Below are 13,375 nucleotides of genomic sequence, written 5' to 3'. Positions count from 1 at the left end.
TATATATATATGTTTATAGTAGTATGCAATAGTAGAGAGAGAGTATGATTTTTAATAACCAATATGTGACCTTTTTTAATTATTGTAATATGTTGAAATAACTTAAGAAAAGATTATGTCTCAGATAAAATATTAAATTAAAACTCATAATTCTTCGCATTGCTAATATTTTCATAATGTTATTACAGTGAAAATCAAATCTCTAAATTTTAGTTGTATAGTTATTAGCATTTAAAAATGATGAATGATGACATTAATTTAATATTTAGTTTTAAAGGATGCTGATTTCTTAATCAAATGTACAGTAAAGTGCAAACGTAATCGTAAGTAAATTTTAAGTAATGTTGTTAGACAAAAAATATCACCGTATTGATGAAATTCTTCATAGCTTTTCTATATTTTATTAAAATTTTTTTACTTTATAAAAGAAAAGAATGCATGGTTTAAAAACAAAAGTTTATTAAATTTTTTTGTTGTTATGATGAGGAATTTCGATATTTCCATAATTATGCTTTTTTTTCTATCCTGATCTGACGAGCATTAATTTCATACACAAAGGTATACATATTAATAAGACCATCTCTATATAATTACTTCTTATAACCACATTATTAGAAACTTTTTTTATGCAATTTTTTTGAAGATATATTACATTTTCTTATATTAATTCTTGGTATGCTTTCAAAAAAGTTTATTTATGTTAATAATTTTTTTTCCGCTTAGAGTAAAAATGTGCCTAATTTTTTATTTAAATTATTTGCCTTTGGTTGGTACAGAAGGATCAGGGGTGATTGCTATTCAGTGGTACCTCAAAATTCCAGGTTTTCATATTATCCTTCTGGGTCTAAAAATTAGGAGTAGGCATATGATATTTTTTGAAATATCGCGGAACTCTGTGTTTCTTTTGACCGTTGGGACTCGGACTTTCGCTAATAAAAAACTTATAATTTGACGAAACTTTAGCTAATTCCCACTAATGAGGCGCTTACATACACGTGAATCTTCCCCCTACTTTAATGTTTCGAACACTGGGGCTGGAATGCTCTAATATCACAATTGCTATTCACTTGGTTTAAATATCCAACATTGATTTTCGTATTTATCTGATTTGAAAGTTACGCATTGCAATTCATATTCAGATGATTTAAAAATCCAACATCGCAATTCTTGTAAGAACTGAGATTTTTCTTGAAGGTATATATTTTTCCCTTTCTGTCACAATCACCCCTGAATGATTTAAATTGGGGGTAAACTCATCGAAAAATTTTAGTGATTCTGATTCTATGCCATTGTGTAGCATCCCATTGTTCAGTCTAAAACTGTGGAATAGAAAATGCTTATTACACTTTGAATGATTTGTAATAATGGCTAGGCTGTGTTCATAGCACTGACGATCACTTCACCTACAATTTGTTTTGCCGACATGATTTGTTTTGCCAACATGATTTGTTTTGCCGACATGATTTGTATTACCGACATGATTTGTTTTGCCGTCATGATTTGTATTGCAGACATGATTTGTTTTGCCATCATGATTTGTTTTGCCGACATGATTTGTTTTGCCGACATGATTTGTTTTGCTGACATGATTTGTTTTGCCCACATGATAGGCCCATTCTTTCCAATGCTATCATTTCGGCTCATTTTGCCTACATAATCCTTTTTACAGCACGACCATTCCGCTGACATGATCAATTCCATTTTAATTTTTTTTCCGCGGTACTTCAAACTTACGAATTTTTCCAATATTCGTAACTAGAGTTTTTTCTTGAAAATCTCGTTTTTATTTATTTATTTAATGTGCATTATTTTGGTAGTAGTTTTAAATATGCTCCTAAATTGCTTACTCAAAATTTGGTTATTGCTAAGACTTAAGGAAGCCATTATTAAGTATGAACATTGTAGAGATTTTTACTTTTTGTTTGACTTTTGATTCACTAAGTACTGTTTTTTAGAAAATAATATGAAAGTGCTTATTTAAAGTTTTATTAAAAAGAAACATTTGGAAACTTTTTATTATTTAAAACACAATTATTTTAATTGAAAATAATTGTTCCAACAGTTTTTGGGATGTATTTATTTTATCACTTTATCTAATCCCCTAGAAATATAATTTTAGTTGTATTAAGTATAATTTTTTTTTTATATTAGCCATTTAAAATTTTGCCAATACAATCATATTTTTGTGAGCCCTCCTTATACGCCTCACAAACCCCTTGAGGTTTGCAAGGAACCGATTGAGGAAAAATAGCTTATAGTGTGATTAGCTTAAAGCCTATAGTATGAGTAGTTTAAACTAAAATGGATTTTATATCAGTTATATTACATACATATAAGTTATAAACATCGATTCTAATTACATGAATAACAATAGCAGTTATTATAATAGGTTTAGTTAGTTAACCTATTAATTTGCTTTTGATAAACATTTTTCTGGTTAAAAATTAAAATTTAAAGTCTATAGAAAATATAGTAATATAAGGCTGTGTTATTATTATTAATAAAGTCACTATATTTAAAACAAGTCATAGTCAACGGTTTATAGCAGTTATAGACAATATACAGTTTTGTCACTGTAACAAATAAAAAGGAAATTAATATCTTTAATTCTTACTGAGACCATACCGAATCAATATTTGTTACAACATAAAAGCCTATACTGAAGTACGCATTTAGATATAGCAAAGCCATGCATGTCATAATATAAACAATTGTTTTGTAACCGGTGGTTTGCAAAAATATGAATGTTGCAGCCAAATCTCAAATGAATAGCGTAGAAATAAACTAACGAAATAATAAATTGTATGTAAGACTTTAGCATGGGCATTTTTGACATGCATCACCTTTATACCAAATTATTTGTCAGAGCAATTCTTTTCAATAAAAATAATATTTTTTAAATAATAAAAACTTTCAAATTGAAACTTTAATGAAACTTTTTTTAAAGATGGATATTTTATAAATCAAAAATTAAAGTTGACACATGCTTCATTTCAAACTTAGAATCTCTGCAGTGCTATTATTTAATAATTGTTTCCCCAGATCTCAGCAATTATCCAACTAAGTAAGTTATTTAATAACATATTTATAATTACCACAATATAATCCACTCAGATAATTTCAATAAGTTTCTTAGCAGGAAGAACTTGTACTAATAATAAGGAAAGTTTGTCTGAAAATATGAATAAAAATTTAATTGATTGTTAATTCAGTGAAACGAGCAGTCAGCAATGTGATCGTGTTGACGAAGTGACATTAGTGATATGATTTGTCGGGAAAGTGATTGTTGGTGATATGAATCAAACCCTAATGGCTGAAACAAGCTTCAAAACAGCAACAGAAATTATTTATCTTTCCAACCAATTTATACTTGCTTTTGAGTAGCGCAAACTTGCAAGAGAAATTGTATGTTATTAATTTATTTTCCTAGATTCATAACTATTTTGGATTTTTATTTACTTTAATTCCTTTTTTTTATTCACAGTGGCATCTGGGTTTTTTCAAGAAGAATTATACTCCTACTTTCAGAGGATTTGATTCCCATTATGGATATTGGAGTGGTGCAGAAGATTATTTTGATCATACACACCAAATGGTTCTTTTTTTTTTGTCTTTCGAACATTTTTAAAAATAAAATGTTTCGCTTATTATTATTTAAAATATTTAATTTTCTTTTTAAACTATATTATGAATTGTGATTGTAAAAAAAGTTTAACTTAAGAACCTATAAAATTTCTCCCAATGTACTGAGGCTTATTTAAGTGAAGCAGAAAATTTGCCTTCTTTGATAAATATGCTAATAATATACTAATACAGTATACTCTCAATATTTCAAAGTAGATGGGACGCTAAAGCTAACAAAATTTCGAGATAGCGAGCTTTCAAGATAACAAGTTCAGAACCAAGTATGTTTTAAAAAGTAGAAAAAAAAGGTCATAAATAGTATTCTAAAACATAGAGTAATGGAATATTATAATAAATACTAATAAAGATATTTGTATAATAGTTGACAATAAGTCTAAATGCAGCAATGATAAATTTTTTTAAAAGCAATACAAAAATAAATGTGCATTAAAAATAAAAGAATTCGTTTACAATAAACTAACATAAATAAAGTTTATAAAGAAAAAAAACTCTACCACAGTGTTCATCGTTTTCGAAATTGCTCATCAATCAATTTTTCTATTCAAAAAATAGCTGCCAAGTCATCGCTTTCCATATATTCTGAGCATATGTGGGCAGCATATTTTCTTGGGGAGCAGCAATATCGAGTTTTGGTACCTGGTGATTCTTCTGAAAAAATTCATTTTTTACTTTGAAAAGTATTCAACCAAATAAGGTTTTGTCTACAAACTCTTCGACATAGAAATTGAAATTAATATTTGGTGGATATGTATGGCTAAGGGGAAATTGTTTTTTTTTGGACACATCAAGGTTTTCAAGATATTGAATTTGAGATAACGGAAGTATACTTCAATGTGTACCAAAAGAATTTTCGCGTATTATAATGACTACCGCAATACCTATATTAGGCACTACTTTTATCATACCCACTAAATGGAAGGTATTTTCTTTCCTCTCCTTTCTAGCATTTAAAAAGAAAATATTTCTCTCATTATTATTTGAAACATTTCATTTTCTTTTGAAAGTATTTTATGAATTGTGATTGTAGAATGAGTTTAACTGGAAAATCTATAAAATTTATTTCAATGTGCTGAGATTTGTTCTGGTGTAGAGGAAATTGCACTCTTTGATAAATTTACTAATCATATATAATATACTATTATAAATTTTGCTAATTCAAATTTAACACTGATTTCCAATTATAAAAAGTTTTTTAATCTCCTAATTAATGCAATACCTGCTATACACACAAAAATCCAAACATACTAAAATTTTAAATATACTCCTAAACTTTACTTTTGGCTGCACCACTTAATGTTTTTTAATGTCTTTTTTTTTTTGACAGATGAATAATAGGAACATTCATAAGTTTTCATTAATTCAGAGTTTCATTCAGGCATACATTATATATTATGCATAACATGTCCGTAATGACATTTAAACATTTTGATATTTTCCTAGTCTTGATACCACTTCTCTTTTGATGTAAGGATATGCGAGCATAAATAAAGTTCCTTTTCTATTGTTAGAATTTAATGATCCATATTTAACCCGCTGGCGGTTTAGAAAATGGGCAAAACTAAAGGAATGTTTCTCCTCAATACACTATTTCCCTATCTAATTACATGGAAAAACCGGTTTTGCTATGCGGAGAAGACTGCGGGTTAAAATACGAATTTTTATGTCCAGAACGATCAGTGATATAAAGTATATTTATGTTATAAATTTTTTTTTCCAAAATATTTTTTCATCATATGTTAAGTTGTATGAAGAAAATAGCATTTAGTAATAATTCTTTAAACAACATTTGCAATGCGCTTCTTAAAATATAAATAGTAGTATTTGTACCAATTTATAAAGTGGTTAGGTTTTTGATGAGACGGATCAAAACTTGCATGACATATCTAGAACTTGTAATTATAAAAATCAAAGAGAAAATTGATTGAAACATAACAAATGAAACATGAATGCAATAAAGGACTTTTTTAGGCTACAGAAAATAAAAACAGTTATTCACATAAAACTTCCCACATAAATGCATGCAGGATGTTCCTGAAGAAGTTATGTATTGCATTCATGTTTCTTCTGTTATATTTCAATTTATTTTCTCTTTAATTATTATAAATTTATTTGAAGGCAAATTTCGAGCCTATGCTGATTTTGCACTTTCCCACGTTTGATCTAGATTTTGTTGAATTGCTTTTATGCTATATTTTTAAACTGATTTTTAACATATGTTTATTTAAGAATATTATTAGATGTCCAGAACTTTCTAATCCTGGTTTAAAAGTTATAAGAAATGTTAACCTGCATTCATGATTTTCATTTTCCATCTATTAAGACTGTATAGCTGTTTTAAAATGTTGTTCAAACTAAAATTTTTTGCACTATTTCTATGTTTTTTGATCAGTTTTCTTATCTGAACTGAGTTTTGATTTTTGTTTCTTATTTAGGGTGAATTGTGGGGTTTGGATTTTCGCCATAACATGAAATCTATTACTGACAAATTAGGTCAATACTCAACATCTTTATATACAGAACAGGCTGTGCATCTTATAAAAAATCATAATAAATCAAAAGTAAGTTTGTTCCTTTTATTTTATGAAGACCTTTCGTTATACTTTAATTGAATATCGTCAATTTAATTTCATACTTGATAATATGCTCATGTTACAAGAGACAATATAAGTGCTATAGGCTAAATTGAAAAAGAAAACAAAATAAAAATTAGGTTATTTTATTTGTAATAAGTTCCAATTTTAACCTTTTGCCAACGCCAGCTGTCAGCAAATTTTTTTTTAAATACTATATTACCATTGTTGAACAGCTGACCCAATTTTAGGTTTACAACTACTAATGTTCAACTCTGTAGCCTTGTAATTTTGAACCCAAGGTTCAAGTATTGAGAGAAATTTACCTTCATACAGAACTTTCTTGATGGAACTAATCAGCATTTGCATTACATGGAGAGGAAAACCACAAAAACCTCCCATGGTTAGCTTGGTGGCAAGGGGACTCTAACCCATGATCCGTCTACCACTGAGGATATTTTATGCCAGCACTGTCGTCGGTGCAGAATTTGTATCGACCAGCCATCGCTGAGATTCGAAACCGGTTCACCTCATTGGAAGGTGAACGCTCTATCCCCTGAGCCACCAGGACTCATAAGCAAAAAATTAATTTGAATACAAATGTAGTCACATTACGAACTATACCAATCATAAACAATTATGAATTTGTTAATAATAATGAAGGTGGTAAAAGCTGCATTGCATTGTATTTTATTGTAGTACATTTTATTGAGCTATTACATTTGGAACCTTAAAATGACTTTTATTAACATCTCTTCTTTAAGAAACAAAAAATCCAGTATAGTTTTCTTTTACTAAGATAGTGATTGCTAGCTTTGCAAATGGGTTAATATCTATCTTTGAAGTAATCAGTAATCATAAGAAAAAGTAATTATTATCATTAAAACCAAAATATGTTAACAACGTTTGCATCAGAAGTGTCAATTAATTTCCAGGTTAACTTTAGAATTACCAGACCCTTTAAATCACTACATTTTTAAGGAAAATGAAGAATAAATTTGTTTGTTAAATTTTAATTTTATTTTTTGTGTAAGTATTTTTGTTTCTTAATTGACTTTCTTTTAAATAGCCTTTGTTTCTGTATGTTGCTTATCAAGCTGTTCATTCAGCAAATTCCTATTCACCATTGCAAGCACCAGAAGAGTATATCAAGAGATTCTCTTACATTGAGGACAAACATAGGAGGGTCTTTGCTGGTAATTTTTTTTTATTGCTCAAAACTTCTTGAATTAATTAATTTAAATAAAACAACATGCAGTTTTTGTTAGGGTTGTATAGTTGCAAACTTCTTTGATAAAAGCTTTTTTTTTCCAGAATGGCCACAAATCTGGAATTTTTATTAATCTTGAAAAAAAGAATCAGGGAAAATAAATTAATATTAAGGTACATCATTTTTTACTAAAAAATTAGTTAATTTTTAACTCAAAAGGCAAATATAAGTGTTTTGTTGTATATTTTATGTATTAAAATAAGGCATAGCTGAAAAATTAATAATAAAATTTATGCCATTGGTTGTGAAACTTGATAAAAAAAAATAAGTCTGAAAAAAGAACAGGGAATTAGTTTCTGATTTTTTTTTATAGCTAAACTGTTTCTTTTTAAAGAAAAGAAAAGCTAAAGGACCAAGATACAAAGTATAGGGAATGAAAGTTAAAAAAAAAAAGAGATAGCTCAAGTTTGCAATGCTAAAATCACTAAAAAAGGCAAAGTGACTCCCAACACTCTAAAATTAAAATAGCACTGTAAACTAAAATATAATGCACGCACATTACAATGCATAATTCAGCATCTTCAGAAGTATTACATACCGATTTCTTCTATACTAGATTTAAGTTAGAGATATTGATTAATAAAAACCATAAATAAAATATTTATGGTTATAAAACATTTATTATAAATTGAAAAACTGAAGATGACAGAAAAAATAATATCTAAGAATACTATATCTGAGATTTTGTTTTTGAATGAGTTGCAACTTTAAGAATATAAATAAAAGATAAGCTTATTAGGATTAGAATTTAGACAGAAAAACACAGAAAGAAAATAGTGCAATATCTGTCTGTAGTATAAGAAAATAGTTTTCAAAATGAAAAACATTATGAAGAATCCACTTTTAAAGTAAAATATTTTGTGAAGAGTATGTTTGTGTTTGAGAGTAAAAATTTTGAAGACAAAACTACACTAATTTATCTCTTAGGCATGGTAAAGTCAAGATTCATGTCAGTAAGATATAAAACAATTGCTTTGCCATGCTCACCATTCGGGATTAGAGTTTGTTCGCTCATTGGATACTAAAATCAAACTTCGAAGGACTATTAACACATCTTTTGCTTTTCCATATGTATTGTCTTGTTTCAATGCTGTTTTTATAACATTAAATACACTTGTTTCGATTGTTTTGAAGCTAAAGGATTACTGCTGATATTGTTCAAAAATCCCACCGACATTTACTAAAATACTAAAGTCTGTTTGTTTTGAGACAAAAAGCAGTGACTCCTGATGCTAATGAAGAAAAAGAAAATAAAGATTTGTTATTGTTAGGGGAAAACACCTCTAACATCATATTTGGTATTTATGCATCAGTTGATGAAAATGTTGAAACTTGTAGTGAGGTTGCCGGTTTAAGACAAAGTCTAAAAAGTGCAAAATGATGCTGATAAAGAAAATGAAACAGAACCATAACTAGTGATAACAATTGTGGAAGGCCTTTAAACCTTTAAAATAATAAGGAACTTTCTGTATTCACATGACCTTACAGAAAATGAATAGCAATTATGAAGGCGGTGATGGCCATTATTAATATTATAGTGGTTTTTGAAGTATTGTCTCAAAGAAAATGAATAAAATTGTTTAAGTAAAAATTTGATTTAATAAGTAAGAATTAGTATATTCAAAATGGCCATATTTAAAGTATACAAATCATAAAAAAATAAGAAATCCCTTAAAGGGATCAAGATAACATTCTCTACATCGAGAAGTTTTGTAAGCATGAAAATTATATTTTTTCAATAGTTGGGATTGAGAGGCTCAAAAGGGCACCCCAAGTTTGAAATTGAGAGAGACAGACACGAGAGCATGGAGAAGAGATCTGAGATTGGCGAATTATTGAACTATAACATAGCCAAAATAAAGTCATCCCGCCATAATCAATATTAGGTTTGAAAATACTTTGCCGATCGCAAAAAAGACTGTGAGAATTAGAATAACCATGTAACTGAAACATATTTGTGGTAAGAAATTAGTAATAAAGAGTTATAAATGGATTTTTGTTTTCGATGAGGCACGACAGTGTATGAATGAGTGTACATTAATATTGAAATAAAAAGTTAGCCCTTTACAATGATCGATAAGAAAAGAATAAAATATTTTATGTTCGCTTTCATATAGATTAACTCATTGATTTAATTTAAATATAATTCGATTAATAAGAATTTAAAAAAAGTAAGTTTAAGTAATTAAAGATATTTTAAAAGCTAGGAATTGTGGCATCACAGCAATCATTACTAATATTGGAAGAAAAGATATTCAAAATAAAACTTCCTATTATTTTAAATTGATATGTTAATTCATCTTTCTTTGCCATCAATTTTTTTTCCAGTTAGTGCATAATTTTTCTATTTTAACTTTTTATAAACTTTAAAGCCCTGATTTGATATTTTATGTTGACCCACTTTCATAATTTCCTTGTATTCATTGTTATCGATGAATGATCTCATAAAAAAACGACCCATCAAGGTTCAACTATATTTTATTTTTAATATCACTTAAAATTTCAGCTGCAACATATAATTCATAAAATTTATGTTCTCCATTTTTAATTTTAGTGTTTGGAGAGATAATAATTTTAAATTCCTTTTTAATGTGTAAAAACCTCAATAATAAAAAAAAGCTTTTTATAAGTATATAACATTCTATAAAACTATTTCTTAAATACCTTTAAGAAATTAATTGTTTGTTGTTTACATAATTTGATATTAATTGTAAAAATTGTTCCAATTTGTTATAATTATATTTAACATTTTTAGTGATAAATTTCTATTTTTTTCCCCTTGCAGAGTATTCAAGAGCAAACAATGTGCATTTGTAGTCATTGCATGCATTGCCATGGCGACCGCTGTTGTTTGATAATTTTTGGAATTCTTTTTTCATTTTAAGTTCATTATGCATTGATATTTGGTGAGCTAACTCTTGAATTGTGGGACCTGAGAGATCTTATAAATATCACTGAAATTATCAACTAGGATAATTTCCCCCCTTGAACGATGTTTTCCTTGTTTAATTAAGAATCAGAAATCTAGTCTACAGTTCAGACGGTCCGTCGAACCGGAGTGTGCTTTAAGTTCAAGGGCAATTGAAACTCTGTCCCTGCTGAGTTTCAATTTATTTTAACATTATTAGGGTTGTCACTCTACAGGGAGAATAGGGAAAACCTGGAAAATATAAGGAATTTAAAAATCACCTAAAATAACAGGAAATTGCTGGGTGGAATAACAGGAATTGCAGGAATGCTGGGGAATTTGAATTTTTTTCTTTAATAAATTGGGAATTTTGTTTCTCATTTTCGTCTTTTAAAAAAGGGTGACCACTCAGAGCACAACCTATGGGATATTTAAGGATGATATTTTGGCTATACTAAACTATGTCATTTACTATAGTATTATTTAAGTATGCAATTAAAACTAGCAGTAGAATTTTTCCAGCAATTAAAACTAGTATAGTTAGTCCAATAAAGCTCACATGAGAGCACAGTAATTCTTGTGTTTCCTCTTAATATATTGTTTATAATAAATATTTACATTGGAATTTTTTTCTTTTCTAGATTTGAGTGGCAACCCTGGTTGTCGATAAGCCGAAAACTCAAAAGATAGTTTTAAAATCTTTGCTAACTAAGCATTTAAAAAAAGTAGTCACTTCAATAGCAAATTCAGTTGCTCTCAAACTGTTTGAATCAAAAAAATATCAATGCATAATAAACTTAAAACGAGAAAGAGAATTCTAAAAATTATCAAACATCAGCGGTCGACATGACAACGCATGCAATGACGGTATGTGCGCATTGTATGCTCTCAGTAGCGTAGTTTTGGGGAGGGTTTGGGGGACAAAATTCCTTTCAAAATTAAACATTACTTGACTAATAAACTATTGTATTGTAAGTAGGATGTAGATATATAAAAAAGTTTTCATTTCATTTTTTGTAATTTAAATGTTTAGAATATATATATATATATATATATACATACATACATACACACGCACACACACAAAAGCACAAACACACAAAAACAAACAAACAAAATTATAAATACTTTTGTATTAATAACAACATTAAAACTCTTTCGTTTTCATTAATGTCTTTGGTAAAGAATAGGTGTAGAAATTCTATTTTGGCGATTACTTCTAGGCTGAAAACATACCATTGAATTATAATTAGATTTATATTTATATTAGATATATTATTTTTAGAATCTTGACCCTCTTTCACTTCCATATTTGGAAGCATTAAATGATTTTCCTTAATGCGTAGAGTTGCAAGGTATATATGACTGGAACCTGTTTACATCAAAATCTGTAAGTATTTAATGCGGGACCGATGATTTTCGCATGTCTCTTGCTGAATAACGTGTTCCATATAACTTCTGACGGAACCATCCGGATTTTTGTCCACACCCCCTCCCTTGTGGAGTGGGGATGTGAACTGTTATAACCACCAGTATACCTTTAAATAAACCTTTTTATAACATATTCTGGCTTATTACTGCATTATTCAGAGATGTGATTCTACCTCGGATTCGCAGATTTCCTCTTTTTTTCAGATTTTTCCCTCTAATTCCCGTGAAAAAAAATTTTTGAACAAGTTAAAATATTTTGTGAGGAATTTAATTTTCCGCGGAGCGAAGGTATTGAAGTCCTCATTCCTCCCTCTAAAGTTTCTCTAAAAATCATTTCCTTGGGATAAAACTGGTTGACCCTTATACAGGGATGATATTTTTCACTTTTGCCTCTCGAATTTCAGCCTTTTTATCAAAAACTCCGATTCTCTAAAAGTTTTGTTCTTTTTTTAATAAATATCCTGCTTTTTTTTTAAAATTCAGTCTTTGAAATAAAATAATTATATTTATTTACAATTTTCAATGATAAACAGAAAATTCAAACTACGTCCTAGCCCTTCCGTATTTTTACTTATTTTAGCTATTTTCTCTGTTTTTACACACAGAAAATAAGATCTTCCGCATTTTTATTCGTCGCCGGATAGCTCGTATTTTCGCAATTCAGACGTCGTGACCCTGTTGTCTGGCGTGAAAGCAAACGGGGGAAGAAAAAAACAAATAGACGTAGATTTGCGGTGAAAATATATATTTGCTCATTCAATTAATCTTGTAAATTTTTATTTATTATGTTTAAACAAAAACAATACAAGCAAGCCTTTTAAAAATCCCAAGTCCAGACTCTGCAAATATCTCGATTCTTATTCACGCGATTTTAATATCAATCATCGATTTTCGTATTTACCTGATTTAAAAGTTGAACGTTGCGATTCTTATTTACTCTATATAAACATCGTACATATGATTCTTATTTACGAGATTTAAAAATCCAATATCGCGTTTTGGATTTATACATTTTTAAAATCGCGATTTTATTATCAAACATCGATTTTCATATTTACCTGATTTAACAGTTGAACGTTGAGATTCTTATACAGGCGATTTAAATATCGTACATTGCGATTCTTATTCACGAGATTTAAAAATCCAATATCACGATTTGTATTTACGCTCTTTTAAAATCTTATGTAGCGATTCGTATTCACGCGAGCTTAAAATCCAATGTCGTGATTCGTTTTTGCAGTTGTAATATCAAACATCGATTTTTGTAACTATAAGTGCTTTAAAAATTAAACATTGTGATTTGTATTCACGCGATTTAAAAATTATACATCGTGATTCGTATTTACGTGATCTAAAAATAACGCATCATGATTTGTATTTTCGCATTTTTTAAAATTCGATATAGAGTTTAATATTCACGTGATTTAAAAGCCTCACATCGGGATTCATATTCATACAATTTTAAAATTAATCATCGGGATTTATAATAACGTGGTATACAAGTTTAAAAATCGCACTTTTTATGTCAGATTTTTGTGTGTAATGCATTGA

General features: G+C 28.5%; 1 protein-coding gene across 8 annotated transcripts in view; it reads left to right on the top strand.

The window, feature by feature from the left end:
• LOC107455733 (arylsulfatase B) overlaps window positions 1-13,375 on the top strand; it is a 40,275-nt gene that overhangs the window by 13,686 nt on the left and 13,214 nt on the right. For all 8 annotated transcript variants that reach the window (XM_043044851.2, XM_016073406.3, XM_071178001.1 and 5 more), the window contains 3 exons: window positions 3,485-3,595; window positions 6,078-6,203; window positions 7,285-7,411. In XM_043044851.2, the coding sequence (XP_042900785.1) occupies window positions 3,485-3,595; window positions 6,078-6,203; window positions 7,285-7,411 (364 nt within the window). The remainder of the gene's footprint in view (window positions 1-3,484; window positions 3,596-6,077; window positions 6,204-7,284; window positions 7,412-13,375) is intronic.

The sequence above is a fragment of the Parasteatoda tepidariorum genome, chromosome 2, assembly GCF_043381705.1.
Source record: "Parasteatoda tepidariorum isolate YZ-2023 chromosome 2, CAS_Ptep_4.0, whole genome shotgun sequence".
Classification (NCBI taxonomy): Eukaryota; Metazoa; Arthropoda; class Arachnida; order Araneae; family Theridiidae; genus Parasteatoda; species Parasteatoda tepidariorum.
Note: the sequence above shows the minus strand (reverse complement) of the source record. Positions and strands in the feature narration are given on the sequence as shown.